This window comes from Phacochoerus africanus, chromosome 16, assembly GCF_016906955.1.
Source record: "Phacochoerus africanus isolate WHEZ1 chromosome 16, ROS_Pafr_v1, whole genome shotgun sequence".
In the NCBI taxonomy this organism is placed as follows: Eukaryota; Metazoa; Chordata; class Mammalia; order Artiodactyla; family Suidae; genus Phacochoerus; species Phacochoerus africanus.
The window spans coordinates 14983653-15004627 of NC_062559.1; the positions used below are offsets into that span (position 1 = coordinate 14983653).

General features: G+C 41.4%; 1 protein-coding gene across 2 annotated transcripts in view; it reads right to left on the reverse strand.

The window, feature by feature from the left end:
- The window catches only part of LRGUK (leucine rich repeats and guanylate kinase domain containing), a 113319-nt gene that overhangs the window by 57216 nt on the left and 35128 nt on the right, over window positions 1-20975 (reverse strand). For both annotated transcript variants that reach the window (XM_047763598.1, XM_047763597.1), the window contains exons 8-12: window positions 18714-18794; window positions 17007-17093; window positions 15603-15709; window positions 8431-8550; window positions 1491-1587 (exon numbers count right to left, since the gene is read on the reverse strand). In XM_047763598.1, coding sequence (XP_047619554.1) covers window positions 1491-1587; window positions 8431-8550; window positions 15603-15709; window positions 17007-17093; window positions 18714-18794 — 492 coding nt within the window. The remainder of the gene's footprint in view (window positions 1-1490; window positions 1588-8430; window positions 8551-15602; window positions 15710-17006; window positions 17094-18713; window positions 18795-20975) is intronic.

Genomic DNA, 20975 nt, shown 5'->3' on the forward strand with positions numbered 1-20975 from the left:
GGGAGCAGGAGCCATTTGGTGGTGGAAAAGATGATGACATAAACAAAACAGAGGCCTGGGGTGAAGGGACGATAAAAGGCTCGTCGACTCAGCAGTGGCGATGAAGATACGAGATACTCTTTCCATTGAACTGAAGGCATGGGTGGATGTGCACTGACATGAGCATACACTTTTTTTTCCTTTCCTTTTCTTTTCTTTCTTTTTACAGCTGTACCTGTGGCATATGGAAGCTCCTGGGGGCTCAAATTGGAGCTGCAGCTGAGACCTACGCCACCAGCCATAGCACCACCAGATCTGAGCCTCATCTGTGACCTACACACACCACGGCTTGTGGCAATGCCGGATCCTGAACCTGGTAGGCGAGGCCAGGGATCACACCTACATCTTCATGAACACTATGTAGGGTTCTTAACCTACTAGGCCACAACAGGAACTCCGGCATGTACTTTTGACAGAGATTCCCTGTGCGTGCGAAGGCCAAGAAAGGACAAATAAATTGTTCTCGAGGAAATGAACTCAGAGACAAGGGTTTCGTGAGCTATTAGCAATGAGTAGATCATTAGGGCTTCTAGGGGGGAAAAAAAATCTTCAATTGAGAAAGATTGCCCAGAGTGCCTATGAAATGGCCTAGGGCAGGGTAGTTGCCCTCATTGGGTAAAGACACAGACCTCAGTGAAATGAGGAATCTGCTCCTCTAAGGGCCATGGGGGATTCCATCTGCATTAGTGACCTGCCTGCCCTCCAGGACCAAGGACTTCTCACACAGGGATGTTTTGGTGGAAGGTTAAGGCTGTCTTCATGTCCAGGGAAGACCAACTGGATGAGACACATCAGGGTGAAAAGGTGCTTAGGCTTGAGACAATTAACAAGCACTGGTGACAGCAAACAGAGGACATAGTCTCTGGCCACGACATGCCACCCCCTTGGAAGGATTCAATTCCTAAGCCTGGTGCATCGCATCAGGTCTGTGGGAATTGTTTATCTTGAGCAAAATCTTGATAAACACAAGATTGCAAGAATTTTCCACCATGCTTTTCCTTCCATTGTCTTAAACTATTTATTCCATTTCATTAGAAATTTACAATATTTTCTCCAAGAGTGTAAAATAAAGCCACATGTGAACAATGACGTGTTAAGCGATTTAAGAAAAAAAAAAAAAAACCTGTAAGAACACATCTCCCTGCAAACAAATACATGTAGGATAGAGAAACAGCAATATCTTCCTGTATAGCACAGGGAATTATATTGAGTAGCCCGTGATAAACCACAAGGCTAAAGAAGATGAAAAAATGTATTTTTTTGGTACAGCAGAATTTAACTCAACAGTGTAAATCAACCACACGTCAATGAAGTTTTTAAAAAACTGAGAAAAGGAACACATCTCGCGCGAAAAACGTCAACATGATGGTTCTTGTTCTTATCACTATCGTCTGAGATCTCTACTGGAGGCTACGTATTTCTCATGCATTCAATGCAAAGATCATTCTTACCATGTTTAGCATTTCGTCAAAAACCTCTTGAGAGATGAAATGATAATCGACTCGATCCCCTTCTCCAAAGTAAGGCGGTCTTGTGGTGTGACAGGCCCTGCAAACAGGAAGAAGACAACCTCATCTGTGAACGAACTTGAAATTCGAAATGGAAAAGCTTTGGGTGGGAGGTATGTTTCAAAAAATTAAAATTGATCCCCAAGTCCTAGATCATCAAGTCACATAACTGTGAAAACCCTGAGGTCTGACCGCGCTCGTCTAGGTTCACGTGCTCTCGTCTAGGGGGGTTATATAAATTTTTGATTATCGACACCCCAATTTTTGCTCACGGTTCTTTACCACCTTCTGAATCCCCTCCTCTGACATCACATCTTTAGGCTTTAAGAAGGATAATAATATTTATTACCTATGTCCTTCCCACCCAAGTGCCTGCCAGGATGGCAACACTGAATGGCATTCCCGGCTCAACCACAGAGGCCTTTTCTGCCGCCCATTCCCACCACACCCCCAACTACTCGCCATCGCCACAACTGCCCCCTTTTCTCCACGTATCTACCCCAGTAGGGATACGAATCATGAGGGTTTATCTTGTCCATCTTTTCTGCTGCTGCATTCCCAAGGCCTGGCCTAAATATCTACAACATGAGTGAATGAAGCGTGCGTGGGAGAGCGGCTGTGATGGACTCCATTTTAAGGTGACCATAAAAATGACCCATCCAAGACCACAGAGAAGGCCAGTGTCAGCCTCCAGACAAGACGGTGGGGCTCCCAACGAGCCCAGGACTCTTGATTTCAGATCTTGCTAACTTCCCAAGGTTAAGTTCTGAGACTGCAAACTGATTTTTAGATTATGCTACTGAGGAGTTCTCGCCGTGGCTCAGCAGAAATGAACCTGACTAGTATCCATGAGGACGTGGGTCCGATCCCTGGCTTTGCTCGGTGGGTTAAGGATCAGGGTGTTGCCATGAGCTGTGGTATAGGTCACAGATGCAGCTCGGATCCCACAGCATTGCTGTGGCTGCGGTGTAAGCCAGCAGCTGCAGCTCTGATTGGACCCCTACCCTGGGAACTTGCATATCCTGCAAGTGCGGCCCTAAGAAGCTCCCAACCACCAAAAAAAGGTTATCCTGTGGTTTTTAAAACAGGAGATGCAAGATGCTAGACACCCGACATGCTATTTCATTGCTTCCTCACACTCACACACACACACACACAAACATGCGGTAGGTGTTATTGTTTTATTTCATAGATGATAAAACTGCGGCACAGCAGTTGAGTAACAATAGGATGACACCGAAGTCAAGTCCATTTAGTAGCACGGCCAGCGGGTAAAGTCGCAACCTCAAAACCCATTACAAAGTCAGAGCCAAACACATCTTTATAATTCATACCACTGTTCCCCTTCTACTAGCATCAAGAATTAACAATAGTATAAATTGGAAGGTCTTAGCATTACATTTAAAATGTATACTTGGGAGAGACCACATTCTAAGAGAACGTGACATGACACGTGTTGGGTTGAGGGCAGTGGTGTTTCTTCACACCTCCCAGCAGGGACCTGAGACCCTCTGCCTAGGTGTCCTTGACAGTCAGGACAGATAACTCAGTGACTCGGCACAGCCTGTACTGCACACCCTTACCTTTACTGGCTGCTCAAAATTTGCATTTTCCAACAAAAGAGTTGAGTGGCAGGTTTTTTTTTTTTTTTTTTTTCCGAATATCTGAAAGGAAGATGGCACAGTAGCAATTTGAAGCTTCTAAGCAGGTAAATAAAGAGATGGCTTAATGTGGAGAATGCTGGTGACAGAACCAGAATCCACTGCGGAACTTGCTATTATTAAGAAGGACCTGAGATGACCTGCAGTTTGTTGAATCGGCCGTCCAATTTTCACATATGGAAACATTCACTGGATAGCTGGCCGCCTAAATATGAACAACTTGGAAATACCTCACAGTAAAAGCAATGTTTCACTAAATTTAGAAAAAGATGATGCTGGATTTTAGACAAAGAAATTTGCCCAGGCCATCACCTTCGACATCTTTCCTCACCCCTGTCTAAATATAATTTCAATCATAATTTCCATTTCCATGAGTTTATTATCTACTCATTAATACACTAATTAAATCACAGTAAATTAGTTAAATTGGAGCCATACTCTGTGTAGTTTCACTCCACGGACAAAAGAACTGAGTTAACAATTAATCCTAGGAGTTCCCATCGTGGCCACAGCGGAAACCAATCCAACTAGGAACCATGAGGATGCAGGTTCGATCCTTGGCCTCGCTCAGTGGGTTAGGGATCCAGTGTTGCCATGAGCTGTGGTTGTAGGTTGAAGACGCGGCTGGGATCCTGCATTGCTGTGGCTGTGGTGCAGGCCGGTGGCTGTAACTCTGATTAGACCCCTAGCCTGGGAACCTCCATATGCCGCAGGTGCGGCCCTAAAAAGACAAAAAAAAAAAAAAATTAATCCTAGAATCTAACCGTGGTGCTACAAATTGAAGGGTGATTTAGATATTCTAAAGGCCCATTAATTGGCTGGTTCTCATCTAGGATCCCATCAAACCAAGTCCATGGAGAGAAGGAGATGAGCAGGAGGGGAGAGGAATCTGGAAGCCCAGACCAAATAATGAAATATTAACATATCCAAGAAAATAGGAAGGAAAGAAAAGATATCTAAGAAGGAGTAGCAGGCGGATGAGGAAGTAGAAATTTTTTCAGTGTGAATCAGAAGCGAGCAGATTTAGCATCTCAATTCTGGACCAGATTGCCTCAGGAAATTATGAACTTCTTGTTACTGCAAATATTTAGGCAGAGGGTGGGCTGTGAGCGCATCCAAATTTAAGCACATTATTGCATGCCACGTTGCTACTAAGGGGACTCTTTCACTGGGTATCCACAAAAGCCCAGGTATTCCTACGGCATTGGGTAGGCAAGTTAAATTGGTTCCAATGCTCAATGCAAATGGGTGTCAGTAAACTACTGGATGCCAGTTAAGAGCTCACGAGCACAGAAGACGCCAGCACATACTGGGTATCAAATGCCGGGAAGCCACCACCACTCTGTTCACTTTCCAGTAACGACATATCACTTTGTATTTCATGCCATCGTCACCTGTCCCTATATCCTAACCAGTCTCCTTGTCTCTGGCCCTCCCCTCCAAGTCCTCTCACAACCTGCCCACAGGGGGCACCTGCGAAAATGCAGCTGTGGTCATGACACCCGCCTACTGAGAGACCCTTCACCATCAGACCCCTGCTTATTTTTCTGGTCTTATCTTCTGCCGTCTTCCTCCATGCTTCGAGCTTAGCCACACTCCACGGGGTACCTTCGGTTCATCAAATGTACCTGTTGTTCTTTCTGCCTGGCCTGCACCCCCCAACTTGCCCAAGTCCCGCATCCCACTTTCCTTTTATTTCTTCTGACACAGAGGCTCCTCACGTCACTTACCATCGCATCCATCAAACCATCTCGTGAGACAGCATTTATGTGTCTAAATCCCACACTAGATTGTAAGCTGCCAGGAGGACAAGACCTGTGTCTCTTGTTTTACAGTTTTATCAAGGGTACAAGTTACATGGATAGTACTCCATATACACTGACTGCAGGCATACACGAAATAAATACGAGACTGTCACATCTGTATAAACAGACATCAGATTAGATGGTACTTAGGGACTATATAGAGCTCATGCCATCTCGTTTAGCTATATAGCTGGGGGCTTTTAGTTTACCATGTTATAGGGCTAAAAGTAAAACATATTTAGTAGTCCGCATCAGGAGAAAGGTTATAAAAATAGAGATGGCTATAAAATAGAGATCCAAGGAAGAAGAATAAACTTTTGCTTTCAGGACAATTCAGATTACCTCCAAGGCCTTACATTTGGAAGATGAACAGGTGTGCTGGTATTGTTTTATGTGCTTTTCCTATTCCAGCACTCTTCTGGGAAGCCACTGATTTGTGTGGTAATATTAAGATTGAAAATAAATGGGGAGACTCTGAAGGCAGTAAATGCCTACCTCCGGGCCACATAACTAATACGGGCAAAGAACATCCAACCTATTTCTAAAACCAAGAACAAATAATAATATCAGAACCTCAGACAAGAGCATAATCTCTCAGCCACTCCAATATTTGTTAGACCACCAAGCTGCATTTTTAATATTTATACATCTGGGTAGGCAACTTCACATGTGAAAATTTCATTGAAAGTCTTGGTCTTGGGTCAATGCAATTTTAAGAGGCAGACAGAAAGCCAGGAGAAAATGAAATAAATAGGAGGGAAAGAAAAGATTCAAGCAAATAGCAGAGAAAGTGGCTTTGTAAATGTTTGTGTGTTTCACAGTGAGACTGTACTCAGGCATTTTTTTTCCCCACTTAATTAAAAATCAATAAAATTTATGTTGGATAAAGAATAAAAAGAAAAGAAAATCTAAACAAGAGCAATGACTTGCCCCTAAGGATGTGCTTTGTTTTATGATTTGTTTTAATTAGAAAGTCGCTGCATATAACGGCAGTACCATCTGACTTTTTCTCAATGCATGAAATTACTAGCTCCCAAGTACCGTATTTCATCCAATGATAGGCTCTTTGATCCATGCTTCGGTGAAATTCTTAGAAGGATTAGCCATTGAACAAGCCCTGACCTCTAGGGCCGTGAGGATGCCAACATATGGTTGGATGGGGCTTTCGAACCAGTGAGGGTGGCGGGTTAGGGGAGGGAGCACTTGGAGTGCCCTCCCACTCACCCCTCATCCCATCCAGAGGAGGCAAAGAGCGGTGGCAACAATAACAGTATAGTAGCAGGGAACTAATTTTAGCATTTGGTTTTGCCGACGTATGCCTCCACACAAATTGCGCATGATACTAAATATTTCAGATCAGAGCTCCCCACCAGATTACAAATTTCATTAAGGCAAGATTGCTCCCGCTATCTCTGCAGGGCTTAGCACAGGGGAAGAACTCAACAAAATACTTACGGAACGAATAGGTGAAGAAATAAATGAATCCCTCCATCTCCCCATATGTCCATCAGTGGAGGTTGGAGGAAACTACCTACGCTTCTCGTCACAGTTATTTCCCCCTCCGTGTTGCCTACAATACCATTACTTCATCCATCTGTTCACTCGCTCAATCACTTTTTCATTTGACCAATATTTCTTAAGCATTTATTAAGTGCCGAGCCATCTGCTAAACACTGAGAACTCTGGGGTGAGCAAAGCTGACTTTGGTTCGTACCCGCACTGGGCTTAGAGTTGAACAAGGGAAACAGGCATTAAATACATCGTCATGGGCAGGATGGAGAGACATTCTAAGAGGGAAAAGGCAAGATTTAAGGAAAATGAACATGGTTGGGGGGAGGGCTATCCAGGTAAGAAGGCAGATGCAGACTGGATCGGAACCCTGATGGTAAGTTAATAAAAACCTCCAAGAACACATCTGGACCAGCGTGCCTCAGAAGAGTGCAAATCCCAAACAAATATGAAGGATGGGCTACCAACCAATTGCAAGAGAACTGGTGTCAGACACGTGAAAGGAATTCTGACCGGGGAAAGCCTGGATTCTTGTAAGTCACTTTGGTTTGCGAAAAGGTTCCAGGTTTACCTGTAAGCACTACGCTCAGGATCCCCTTTCTGCCCTAATTTAATGGGGTCCATTCCTCTGCTCCACTAATCTTTTGAACTAGGTTCTGTACCGCTGTACAAGCATAATGACACTCCCTACTTTTGTATTCTAATATTAAGTTTTAATGTATTGTTGTTCCTTCGGGGTGTTTAGAATATATTAATGAGTAAATTATTCTATAGTATTTGTATCCTAGAGTTGTTGTTCGAATGAGGGATGTAATTTTAGATCTCTAAATAAATGGACCTGTTTAAAATAGTATTTATCTTGTTTGAACATATCTAGCTTAAGGGAAGGAACTTTTTTGCAACAGCATTAGAAAATAATTTGCATTTCTTTTTCTTGCCCCCCTATATATCTCTGCAGTCACTTTCTCAGCTCACTGACAAAAATCACTAATCTAGAAGTGATGTCTTTGGAGTTCCTGCTGTGGTGCAGTGGGCTAAGAATCCAAATCCAGTGGCTTGAGTTGCTGCAGAGGCATGGGTTTGATCCCTGGCCCAACGCAGTGGATTAAAGAATCTGGCATTGCTGCAACTGCAGCATAGGTCACGGCTGCAGCTCAGATTCAATCCCTGACCCAGGAGCTTCTATATGCCTCAGGTGCAGCTACAAAAAAAATGAACAAAGGTAATACCTTTGCCATACATAAAAAATAAAAGAGGAAAGCAGCTAAAAGAGCACATTAATAACTAAATCTGAGTCCCAGAAACCTTTAAAAACTCTGTAAGTCCAGCTGAAGATTTTCTCGAATGGTCTTTTGGATGCCTATCTCTGTTTTAACCGAGTCATTAGCGTTTTGCTCTGGAAAACTAAAAGTGTATTGCATGCTAATCTGAGGGAAAGGAAAAGAAAATTTTTTTTGCTGCCATTTCTCTTTCCTTCCTCCTAAAACACATCTCAAAAGAGGAGGATCTGTGTGGAAATAAAGCAGTTGACGTGCTGGCAGCATGAGCTCCTGCAGAGCCAGAGAGAGGCTGTCACCGGTGCACAGACCCACCCACCACCCATCACAACATTGTGACTCGTGTTGTCACAGCACATGGCAACAGGAGGGGCTGGTGTTCCAGCGCCACGATGCTTAATGAAAACCACGTGCATTTTCAAACCTTGGCACATGATTTCGGCTGTCGCAGAATTAAGTAAAACATTTGGAAGATTAAAGTAAAAAAAGTATACAGTGTATATCACAGTGTAATAACTGGCAAAGATGCTCATAAGCCTTCTATGTACATGTTTTAACGTGTTTAAAATTAATAGCCAACATGAGCAACTTTCAACATTTTACAGCCTTACCAGCCAATGAAGAAACTTACCCGTATCTGAAGTAAGTGCTGAGCTGTCTGCAGAGGCGGTGAGCCAGCTCTCGTTTACCACACGCCTGAGGACCAGCTAATACCAGCATGGGATAGGGGGCATCCAGGCTGGGAAGGGTGCTGCAACACGGGCAGAGGCAGACACATGTGTTAACTGCCTCCAGTGTGTAAAAGTGTCCATGTTCAGAATCATGATTAATCCAGCATCCAGCACCCGTTATGTGTAGACACTGTACGGATGGATGGTCCTACTTTCCAGCAGCAAGTTGATTACCATATGCCAAAAGCATTTACTGTAACACCAGGGAAAATACGGTAAGAGATGTTAATTCTTGGTTGATAAAGTATTCTCCCAGGAATTGCAAAATGAAAGAAGTTAGACTGCCCTCTGAGAGGTAAACAGTCATACCTACTGAATTAGAACGCAGCTGTGCAAAGAAAACAGTAATCACAGAAATTTACCTGGGCAGGTGTTATGTGCCGGACACTATTCTAGGAGTCTTACCTGCATTACCTCATTGAATTATCACAGGAAGCTAATGAAGGTGTTTCTATCATTATCCTCACTTAACACAGGAAGAAACAGAAGTACAGAGAGGTTAATTAACGTGCTCAAAGTAACAACTCGCAGGTAAGAGCTAATATATGAATCTAGGCGTGGCTTCCAGGTCTAAAAGACCAAGGGATGAATTTATTAAAAAAATCTCTTGCAAGAGGCAGCCCTCAAGTGTTTGGGTTCCACCCATGACACAGATTATAGGAATACAGGATAAAATAAAATATCTTGAGAAATACATGGCTAAGGTGTAAATTCTATGAAGAACAGGGGCAACACAGCCTAATTTTTTAATCTCTCCGAATACCCTCAGAGAAACAGAACAACTTGAGAACAAAAGCCCTTGGAAAACATGTATAAGAAAACCAAGTGAAAAGCCTCAAACTCACAAGATTTTAATGCACTAGAGTCTGTGCAGGAGGAATTAACAGGCAGCATCTGAGAACAAGGGAATCCTGAAACAATAGGGAACCAGCAGAAAAGGCAGTTTGAGACTGTACGTGTGCAAAGGCCTCCACGGCAATGTTCATAAGAGCTGAATGTGCAGTAGCCGAAATCTGGAATCAGCCCACATTGTCCTTCAAGAGATGATTGGTTAAACTAACCGTGTACAACTGCTCAGCAATACAAAAGAATGAGTCATTGATACATTCAACAGAGGCTAAGGAAAAAAAAAAAAAGAAGTCAATCCCCAAAGATTATACATATCCTAGATGATTCCATTTATGTAGCCTTCTTGAAATGACAACATTATCAAGATGGGGAAAAGATGACTCATTGCCGGGGGTTCAAGAAGATGAGAAGGAGGGAGGTGGCTGTAGCTATAAGAGGGAAGCAAAGGGATCCTTACAACAAAACTCCTGTATCTTGACTTGAGCGGTGCTCCTATGAATGTGCAAATGTGATAAAACTGCATAGAACTAAACCGACTAAACCAACACATGCCAAACTGGTGAAATTTGGTAAGGCTAGTGGAGTGTATCCCGGTCAGTTTCGTGATTTTGATATTCTACTAGAGCCAAGCAAGATCCTACCAATGGGGGAAACTGGGAGAAAGAGATTTAGAATTTTTCTGTATCATTTCCTTCACTGCATGGGATTCTAAAATTAACTAAAGATGACTATTCAAGTAATTAAAGAGAAACAACCTTGAAAGAAAGTGTTGCATATTGAGGACAGGCAAAGGAGATCTTCCTGAAGAAGAAAACCAAAGCAAAGGAACAGAGCAAATAGTAAAGATCGTCATTCAAGAAAACTGCCCTGAAATAAAAAATAAAACAAAATTATATAGCGTAACTGAAAAAATTAGCCCAGAACAACTGGGCTTCAAATGTTATGACAATACATAGTCTAGACATAGTCTAATAAAATTATTGGACTTTAAAAAAAAGGGGGAAAAATCATTCAGCTAGAAAAAGAGAACACAGGATTTATAAGAGAAGGAAAATTAAATTGTCACCGGATTTTTGACGGCAGGGTTTTGCACCAAGAGAAAAGTGGAGAAATACTTTTAATATAGTCAAAGAAAAAAGATTGATCTGCGGACTTCATATATAGCAAAAATGACTTTCAAGTGTAAAGGGCAGAGCATATTATCAACACGGAAGAGTCCAATAAATACCGATTCCATAGCCCTTCCTAAGGACTCTGCTGGAGAACAACCAAAATGACTGGAGACATCCGTGTAACGCAGGCAGCAAGCAATAAATATGCAGTTACCCATGGAACTAAGACTAAATGACAGCAAAGGAGAAAGCACAGTGTATGATGGATATATGTCCTGACAATATAAATATAGCAGACTATTTTTAAAATGGAATGATTGACACATATTAAATATATACAGCCGGGAAATTCGTAGAGACAGAAAGCACATTAGAAACTCCCAGGACTGGGAGTTCCTGCTATGGCTCAGTGGGTTAAGGATCTGGCACTGTCTCTGCAGAGGTACAGGTTCGATCCCTGGCCTGGCACAGCAGGTTAAGGATCCGGCATTGCCACAGATTGGATTCAGTCCCTGACTGGGGAACTTCCATGTGCTGCTAGTGCAGAGCAAAAAAAGGAAAGAAAAAAGAAAAAAAAGAAATTAGCAGTGACTGAGAGTAGGAGGAAATGGGAAGTTATTGTCTAGTGGTTAGAGAGTTTCTGTTTGGGGTGATGAAAAAGTTTTGGAAATAGAATGACGATAGTCATACAACATTGTGAATATAATATAATATATATTGTGAATATATATATTCACATTGTGAATATAACATATGTGTATATAATATGTATCATATACATATAATATATAATATATATAAAATATATAATACATATATATAAAATATAATGCCACTGAACTGTACAGTTTAAAATGCTTTAAATGGCAACTTTTATGTTATATATATTTCAAGACAATAAAAACAATGGTGAGGGCAGTAGAAACAAATCCGACTAATATTGATGAGGATGTGGGTTGGATCCCTGGCTTCATTCAATGGGTTGGGGATCTGGTGTTGCCGTGAGCTATGGTGTAGGTTGCAGGTGCAGCTCAGATCCTATGCTGCTGTGGCTGAGGTATAGGCCAGCAGCTGTAGCTCCGATTCGACTCCTAGCCTACAAACTTCTGTATGCGGTGGGTACAGCCTTAGAAAGGCAAAACAGAAACAAAAAACCAATGGGGGAATGGTCAACAGGAAAAGCATAGGCAAAATATGTTTGCAGTTTTTCAGTCCTCATTAGTATTAGTACTTTATTTGAGTACTGTTGTAGTATAATACGGGATTTTTTTAAAAAAAGCAATTATGGGATATTCTAATTCTAACTCCCTCTGAGTCTTTGGTGAAGAAGAAAAGGAGGTGCAGATGTAACAGAGGTGAGATTAAGTAAAAGCTTAAATGTAGTCTTGAAATTGAATTCTATCAGTACGAATTCAGGTGTTTACCATCCATCTATAGATAGCACTATCTAGATACAGATTAGCTAGAACAGATTGAATAGATGTAATAGATAGGCCCAGGTGGATGGATGATGGATGATGGATGGATGTAGAGAAGGATAGAAAGATAGAGAGACAGACAGAATAGATAGAATAGATGAATGGATGGGTGGATGGGTGGATGGAAGGAGGGAAGGAAGGGAGGGAGGGAGGAAGGAAGGAAGGGAGGAAGGAAATGTATTTCTAGCTCTGTCTACTAAACAGTGATCAACCCAGTAGCCATGGTTATCTCTAGCACCCAGATAGTGCTTGGGGAATATCATTTCTCACTGAAACAAACCAGGGCTTCTTAGAAAAATTGCTGATTTCAGAATTTTAACAGAGCTTGCACAAGATGAGCCTGGAGAATGCTGTCATAGGAGAGAACAAGAAAGCTATCACTGACTACAAGGCCAGAGTCAAGCTTCTGCCCTGTTACTTTAATATAGGATTGTTGCCCTGATCCCACCAGGAGATGAGACAGTGATTCCCCAATATCATAACTTAATAGTGCCAAGATCAAGAGTTAGGGTTCCTCCTACACAGTTGATGAGAATATAAATTGGTACATCTGCTATGGGGAACAGTATTGAGGTTCCTTAAAAAACTAAAAATGGAGTTAACATATGATCCTGAAATCCCACTCCTGGACATCTATTCAGAGAAAATTCTAATTTGAAAAGGTACATTCACCCCAATGCTCATTGCAGCACTAGTAGCCAAAATATAGAAGAAACCTAAATGTGCATCAAAAGAGGAATGGATAAAGAAGATGTGGTATACATATACAATGGAATATTACTCAGCCATAAAAAAGAATGAAATAATGTCATTCACAGCAACATGGACAGACTCCATATTAAGCAAAGTAAGTCAAACAAAAACAAATATCATGTGATATCATTTATAGGGGGAATCTTCAAATGAACTTACAAAACAGAAAGAGACTCACAGACACAGAAAATAAATTTATGTTTACCAAAGGGGATAGTGGGGTGGGGTGGGGGGAGATAAATTAGGAGTTTGGGATGAACATATACAAACTGCCATATATAAAATAACCAACAAGGATCTATTGTATAGCACAGGGAGCAATACTCAACAACTTGTAATAACCTATAATGGAAACAAATTTGAAAAATTTAGATAGATAGATATAGATAGATAGATAGATAGATGTATAACTGAATCACTTTGCTGTACACTTGAGACTAATACAACATTTTAAATTAATTCTACTTAAATTTAAACAAAAGAGAAAGAGTCAGGGTTTCTCTCCCAGAGACTGACTTCTGGGGCTGCTGGGGAGCCCAGGTCCTGCCTCAGAGTGGGGAGGGCATGGCAGGCTCACTCTTGCCTCCATGAGTTTTTTGTAATGGTCCCTGCTTCATCCCAAAGCATCTGGGGCCGCTTGGCCACTTGCTGTTGTCTGCCTGACAGCCAGAAGTGATCAAGAAATATGTGTTTATCAGACACTGCTATAAATTTCTTTGATACATATTTTTATATAAATGTACCCTAAAGCATGAAACAACTTACAATTTCATAAACTAGAAAAGAAATACAATGAGGACATAAATGCCCTTCTTTCCAATCAAATGTGCTTTTCCAGATGTATGCAAATAAATGATAAATCATTTCACCTAGAGGGTACCATAAATATATAAAACTGTCAATGTCTATATTTTTAAATTACATGTAAAAAAATCATGTCCTGGATGTAAAATAAAACATTTTCTCTCTGTGGGAAACCAACCGTATGCAGTACGGGAGCAAACCACACAAAGAAGAGAAGCCGTTTATAACCAAGAGATTTTATAAGTATTTTTAAAACGCCTTTGGGTATTGATAGAATTTCTGTGGTATACTTACAGCATAAATGGCCATCTGCTGCAACAGATTGTTTAAAAAGAAATGGAAAAATCGTGGTAAATCTGTCTTTGAACTTAGAGGTGAGAGACTCTATTCTTGTGTTCAACCAAGCTGGGGGATCCTCCCTGCTGAGTTGATAGCAACTGAATGCAATCACTGTGAAGACTGTTTAAGGTTTCCCTTAGGTGAGCAGGACCTCCTGAGGCTCCACACTGGTCAGAATGGCCATCATTAGTATGTCTACAAATCACAAACGCTGGAGAGGGTATGGAGAAAAGGGAACCCCCCTGTGCTGTCGGTAGGAATGCAAATCAGTACAACCACCATGGAAATGGGTATGGAGGTACCTGAGAAACTGAACACAGAACTACCTTATGATCCAGCAATCCCACTCCTGGGGATATATCCAGACAAGACTTTCATTCAAAAAGATATGTGCATGCCTACGTTCATTGCAGCACTATTCACAATACCCAAGACATGGAAACAACCTAAATGTCCATGGACAAATGAATGGATTAAGAAGACGTGGTACACATGCAATGGAATACTACTCAGGCATTAAAAAGAACAAAATAATACCATTTGCAGTAATATGGATGGAACTAGAGACTCTCATACTAAGTGACGTCAGAAAGAGAAAGATAAATACTATACAATATCACTTATATCTGGAATCTAATATATGGCACAAATGAACCTATCTACAGAAAAGAAACAAACTCATGGACATGGAGGAGAGACTTGTGGTTGCCAAGTGGGAGGGGGAGGGAGGAGGAATGGACTGGAAGTTTGGGGTTGGTAGATGCAAACTATCACATTTGGAGTGGATAAGCAATGAGGTTCTGATGTATAGCTCAGGGAATTATATCCAATCACTTGTGATGGGACATGATGGAGGATCATGTGAGAAAAAGAGGGTGTGTGTGTATATATATATATGTATATGCATAACTGGCTCACTTTGCTGTATAGCAGAAATTGACAGAACACTGTAAACCACCTATAATAAAAAATTACAAAAAAGAAGACCTCTCTCTAATATATAACCTGAGGTCATGGGTGCTCCTTGGCAGGGATATCTAGCAATCACTCACAGCTAAGGAAAAAATTGAAAATGGATAGAAATCATCACAATTCTCTATTATGGGGCTAAGGTCTGTGGTTCTAGCCTACAGCAGAAAAACTGGCAAGTTTTCTCCTTTTTTTTCATTTCACCATCGAATGTCACAAGCTAGCCACCATTCAAGGATGAAAGACAAGGTTGAATCCACTCATTGCCATACCCAGAAAAATGCCAATAAGTGAGCTCCATATTCAAGCACATGATGACAGTATGTTATATCTGAGACAACACTGCCTTTTAAATAAAGACCTGGACTTCCTCTGTGGCTCAGTGGTTACGAACCCGACTAGTGTCCGTGAGAATGCTGGTTAATCCCTGGCCTTGCTCCATGGGTCGGGGATCCAGTGTTGTCATGAGCTGTGGTGTAGGGCACAGACACGGCTCAGATCCTGGGTTGCTGTGGCTGTGGTTAGGCCGGCAGCTGTAGCTCTGATTAGACCCCTAGCCTGGGAACTTCCATATGCCATGGGTGCAGCCCTAAAAAGCAAAAATAAATAAATAAATATAAAAATAAATTAAAAAATAAAGACCTGATCCCTTCCCTCAGGGAGGTGAGAAAGGAACAGGTCACGAAATAGAAGGCTAGGTAGGGAAAATGACGAGGTCATCCCATGCTTGCTGCCCCGAGTTCTACCCGAGGGATCCCTAAGGAATACCTGTCAAAGATCCTCTGTGGCTGCATCACGCTGTTGACAACATGGGTCATGTGATCTTGGGCTGCAACGACTTCCGGGGGAGGGCTGTATTTATTCACTGCGGCAACCTTTCCCGGAATTAGACAGGCGAAGGGAAAAAAATTTTTTTTTTCATTTTAAAAGCAAAACAAGGTTTAGATTTTCTGTGATGAAATGTTCTAGACAAGCAACCAGGAATCTTTGCGTTCAGTCTTCTGCTCTAACTTTCCTAAAACCCTAAAGAATAACAGTTACAATATTGAGCTGGAGCCCCTTGGTCACCTACTTCTTTTTAGCACAAACAAAAACAAAACCTCTCAAGTCTAAGATTACCTTTAATATAGTAAACATTTCAACTTTCAGTATGAGAAGAAGGAATAAAATTTGTAGTTTCTAGATTCTAGGTAGTTGTTACTAAAAAATATTCCCTTGTGCCGTCTCCCCAAGACCTATTCCTATTACCTCAAATTCTACCCAAACCTCCTCTTCTTTTAGTGCCACTTTCTTTTTCTAAGAGAAGGACTTTTTGCTTCTGACGTAGCGTTCTCTGTCCCCCCATCGTTGTCATCGCTCCAAATACACTCTCACCTACTGCTCCTCTACTTAACGTGTGGTTTTATATATTATTCCCTTTACAAAACGTGAAAGGGAAAGAGAGTTCTATTAAGTGCCTTCCACTGTGAGAGTAATAACAGACCAGCATCTATAATTATATTTAACCAAGATTCCAGAACTGGAATACCTGCCTCTCTGCATATTTATACCTGCTTTTTCATTCCCATCTCAAATTTGCATTCAGTGTAAGAAATCCCTCATTAATGGAGATTTCAGCTGACACCAGTCACGAAAGCCTGACAAAGGAGCTACCAGAGCTATGGTAAGGGGAGGCCAGTGAGAGCCTTCAAGGTCTGGTTGCTGTAGAGTTGTGTGTCCAGAACAATCGTTATCTTAAGGGGCAGAATAAAGGATTTAAAATATCAGAGTAGTGATTTATTTGGGTCTGTTTTGGTGATGGAGTAGAATGACATTATAATTCATTTCATTATTAAACGATTTTTTAGAGTAACAGATAAAAATCACATACCCTCCAAATATGATATTTACCCAAACTAACAGTCGGCTACACTGCTGCCGGCCTATATACATGGGGGCTGCTTCTGTCCCCCACTGCCAGTCAACTCACTGTACCAAGAGCAGGGCTTTCACTGCATTTGTGTTAATGCTCAGCCTTGCAGAGGATTAATCAGATTGATCCTAGGACAAGGAAACGCTCTCTAAATAAATAAATGCATATATTGTTACATGTATCATTTATGGATTATATTGGTCCTGCAGTGAGCTTCTGAGCCTATCGTCATAAGCACGTGAAATGCTACGATTACATACCTTTTCTTCCACTTTAATCTTCCTCTGATCTAAGTCTGTTAATCGGAGGAGCATAAAAATAACGAAGGACCAATAGTCAGATTTTTCCTGTTTAAAATATCAAGAAGGTTATTCAGTTGTCTTCCTTTGCCTAAATTAACAAGCTCTAGCAGTCTACTTTCATGAGCTTAGGGCTTTCACCCACTAACTCTGTCATTCACACACACACACACACACACACACACACACACACACACACACACACACACCCCTTTACATTTTCATGCTTACCAACCCTGTTATATTAACAACTCAAATGCAGACTGTGCCTTGACTTAATAAAACCTTCAAATGCATGATCTCATTAATCTCCCTGTGAGATAAGGACGATAAGTCTGATTAACTTCCTTTCGAAGAAGAGAAGCGACTAAGGTTCAGAGAAGTGAAGTATTTCATCTAAGGTTCAATGGACAATGATTCCAACCCTACCTTCTAACTCCAAAGAGTTTCATTGTCACAAATAATGAAACATTATTTATTACTTTGTATTGCTTTATGTTAACTTGTACCATTACCTATGAATTTGTTTTACAATAAAATATTATTCATTTACAAAAGAATTTCCTTATTATCTGCTGTGTTAGGATTATCTACCTTTTAGAAATATAATTTCAAGGTTTGTTTTTTTTTTGTATTATGAAGCTACATCTCTTTGAAAGGAAAGCTATTAAGTGGACGATGCGTTTTACAGATGAGCATACCCATGAATTGAATACAAAAGCTATCAATGTGCTTCAGCGTGCAAACGTGGGAAGAGTTTACAGATAATGAGTTAACTTGTGTGAAAGCGTGTGTGCTATTTATTTATGCAAACACTCAGATGCTCTTCATGGATCTGGACCTGGGAGGGGCGGCCAGGGCTCTTTCTTTCCCAGAGATGCTTTTAAACTGCCTGGCACTATTCTCATACCAAGAACGTTTTCATTTTAAAATCTTAGTTCTCATTATTTATTTATTTATTTATTTATTTATTTATTTATTTATTTTTGCCTGTCCAGGCATGTTTCTCAAGGCATACACACAAAGAAATTTACTCAGAAATACACGCAAATTTCAGTCTATGGAAAGGTGAGCAAAGGATACAGGTGGAAAGGGGAATGAATGACAAAGGCAGAAAGAGGGAGAGACAGAGTCCAAAAGAAAGGATCCATCACGGCGGGGTGGGGGGGGAAGGATCCTGAAAAAGTCACAGATCTTTGATATCCAGAAGTGAAAAAGCAGTAGGAAATATATTATTTTTTCCTATAATCATTTTCCAATGCCAATGCCAATGTCATGGCTATCCCCAGGCAAGTTTCTTGAGGTGTCTATCTTGGACTTTCTTTCCCGTTATAAAATAGGAAACACATTCTGTCTACACCTCAGGCACTGTGCATTCTCTAATGTGAAAGGACAACGCTCCACAATCTTCAACAGCGCCCACCTGAAATCTTTATTACCCCCAAATGAGTCATAAATGATCACACAGAGGAGGCAACCAAGAGTCAATCTCAGGCTTGACTTGCACCGATGGTTGTGCATAGGTGTTATTTTGCTTACCCTTCTAATAGGGAATGAAGATCAATACACCTTATTCACATTCCTGATGTTCTCTCAAAAGTATTTCATGAAGAATTCCAAGTAAGTCTACACCCCTCTCCCTTCCCCCCAACATCAAGGACCTCTCACCTGAATTGGATTTCTCAGCAGACTGAGAACTCGAAGGAGAGGTAGGTTTTCAATGTATTCTATTTCACTCAGCTCAGCAACCTGTGTAATCAACAAACACACACACACACACAATGTTATCACAATATTATCAACCAAGACAACAGAAAACATAACATAAGAGGAGCTACAGTGCATCCTTTAAACTCAACTATTTTAAATTGCTCTGTCGAATAGCCAGCTTTTTAATGAGAATGCCACAAAGTTACGTAGAACAAGGAAGTCACGGCACGTCCCTTCTATACATGCAAACACACGGTCACATTTTCTTTTCCCCCCTCTCTGGACTGAGAAGATCCAGGTAGGTGTTCCTCATCTCATCTGGGTTTATTTTAAGGCAGAAATAAAATTGTACGTAGAATCAGAGAAACTGCAAAAGTACATGAAAGGGCGCCAGGGTTCTGCCCAGCACTAATCCTTCCCAGCTCCCAGCTCCCAGCTCCCCAGTCTCCGACGCTGCTTCTGCGAGTTACTGTGGTTATTTGTGACTGGGAAGACTTCATGTACACGTGCAGCTCTATTGTTTTTCCAATGAGATCATCGTTTTTAAAAAAAGATAAAATGGGAACTTGGATGGCGTATTTCTTGATGTGAGTGTTACACGGCTGTTCACCTAAAAATTCTTTGCTAAACTATACATTTTTGAGTTTGCACTCTTTAGGTGTAGGTTATGTCTCACACCTTTCAAAGATAAGGGGAGAAAAAGGTCTCTTGACAGTTCTTTCACTTGGCCAGGGATAGAGTTTGAGTTGCAGCAGGCCTGAAATCTCCACAGAACTAAAGACCAACAATTTTCCCTAAATGTCCTGTAATTAGCATGATTATAATCTTATTTCAGATGCAGATGCTGAACTTTGGCAAAAAAAAATTAATCAGCACTTTTTCATGTCCATGCCTCCCCCCGGGTCCTTTCAGCAGGCACGTGAAAAGCGCCCCAACAGCAGAGGCGCTGATAATCCCTGAGTTATCCGACTATAAAATGCAAGTGAAACGTCAACTATCCCCAAAGTTAAATCGGGGGGAGAATGCATGCCCCACATTCAAAGGATGCCATTTTCCAAGACATAATATGAAAGGCGAATTCCAAGATACAATATACAACCTGCACACATTAATCTGGTTGTAGCAACGCTATGCTTTTTCCCTAAGGCAACTAGCTGGACGCTCCATCAGACTGTCGTTTCCACCATCGATAAGAATTAAGGTTCAATTTTTTAAGACTGACTTCTTCAGAAAGGTGGAAGAGTGGCCTTGGTTGACACCACTGTCAGAACTCTTCTGTTTGGACCAAATGCAAACATTGAGAGGAGATGTTTTCCCCCAGTCAACACGTCTCACTGACACATCCTGGCCATGTGCACTCGCAGACATTGCTGGTGGGAGTGGAAACTGGCAGTCTGGGGTGTTATCTATGCATAAGCTCTAAAGTAACCATCCCACTTCCAGACATTTATACTGAAGAGATCATCAGACAGGCAAAAATTAGATACATGAACATTCGGTCTAAGTCAAAGTTTAAAATCGAAATTCCTAAAAACTCCATCATGATGTGATTAAATGAATCATGGCACAGTCCCACAGTGGGAAAACTATGCCCCAATTTTAGAAGATGGTGATGTTATCAATGGTGCTTGACATGGAAAGATCTCTTTGAAAATGTTGCAAACAGGAGTTCCCATTATGACTCAGCAGGTTAAGAACCTGACTAGTATCCATGCGGATGCGCATTCAATCTCTGGCCTTGCTCAGTGGGTTAAGGATCCCGTGTTGCCACAAGCTGTGGTGTAGACTGCAGATGTGGCTTGGACCTGGTATTGCTGTGGCTGTGACACATGCCAAGAGCTGAAGCTCTGATTCAACCCCTAGCCCCGGAATTTCCATGTGTTGCAGATGTGGCCCTAAAAAGAAAAAAAAAAAAAAAAGAAAGGAAGAAAGAAAAGAAAATGCTGCAAACCATGTGAAGAATGATCACAGCTATATAAAATATTATCGCTAAAATATCAGCTAGGATTGGCCAGGTTTTTAAGGGTCGTATGAGAGGGATCCAGCTCCCCTCCCTGGTCTTTCAAAAGTAGGGTGAGGTGGGTAAGGGCAGAGGGGAGCATGTGCCAAGTCGCCCGGCTTTCAGTTTCCACATCAACTGAATTGATGATGTGCCCAGGCACTGGCCATCCCACGTGCCCTCTCCTCCCGTAGACCCTGCCCCACGCAGACCACCTCACA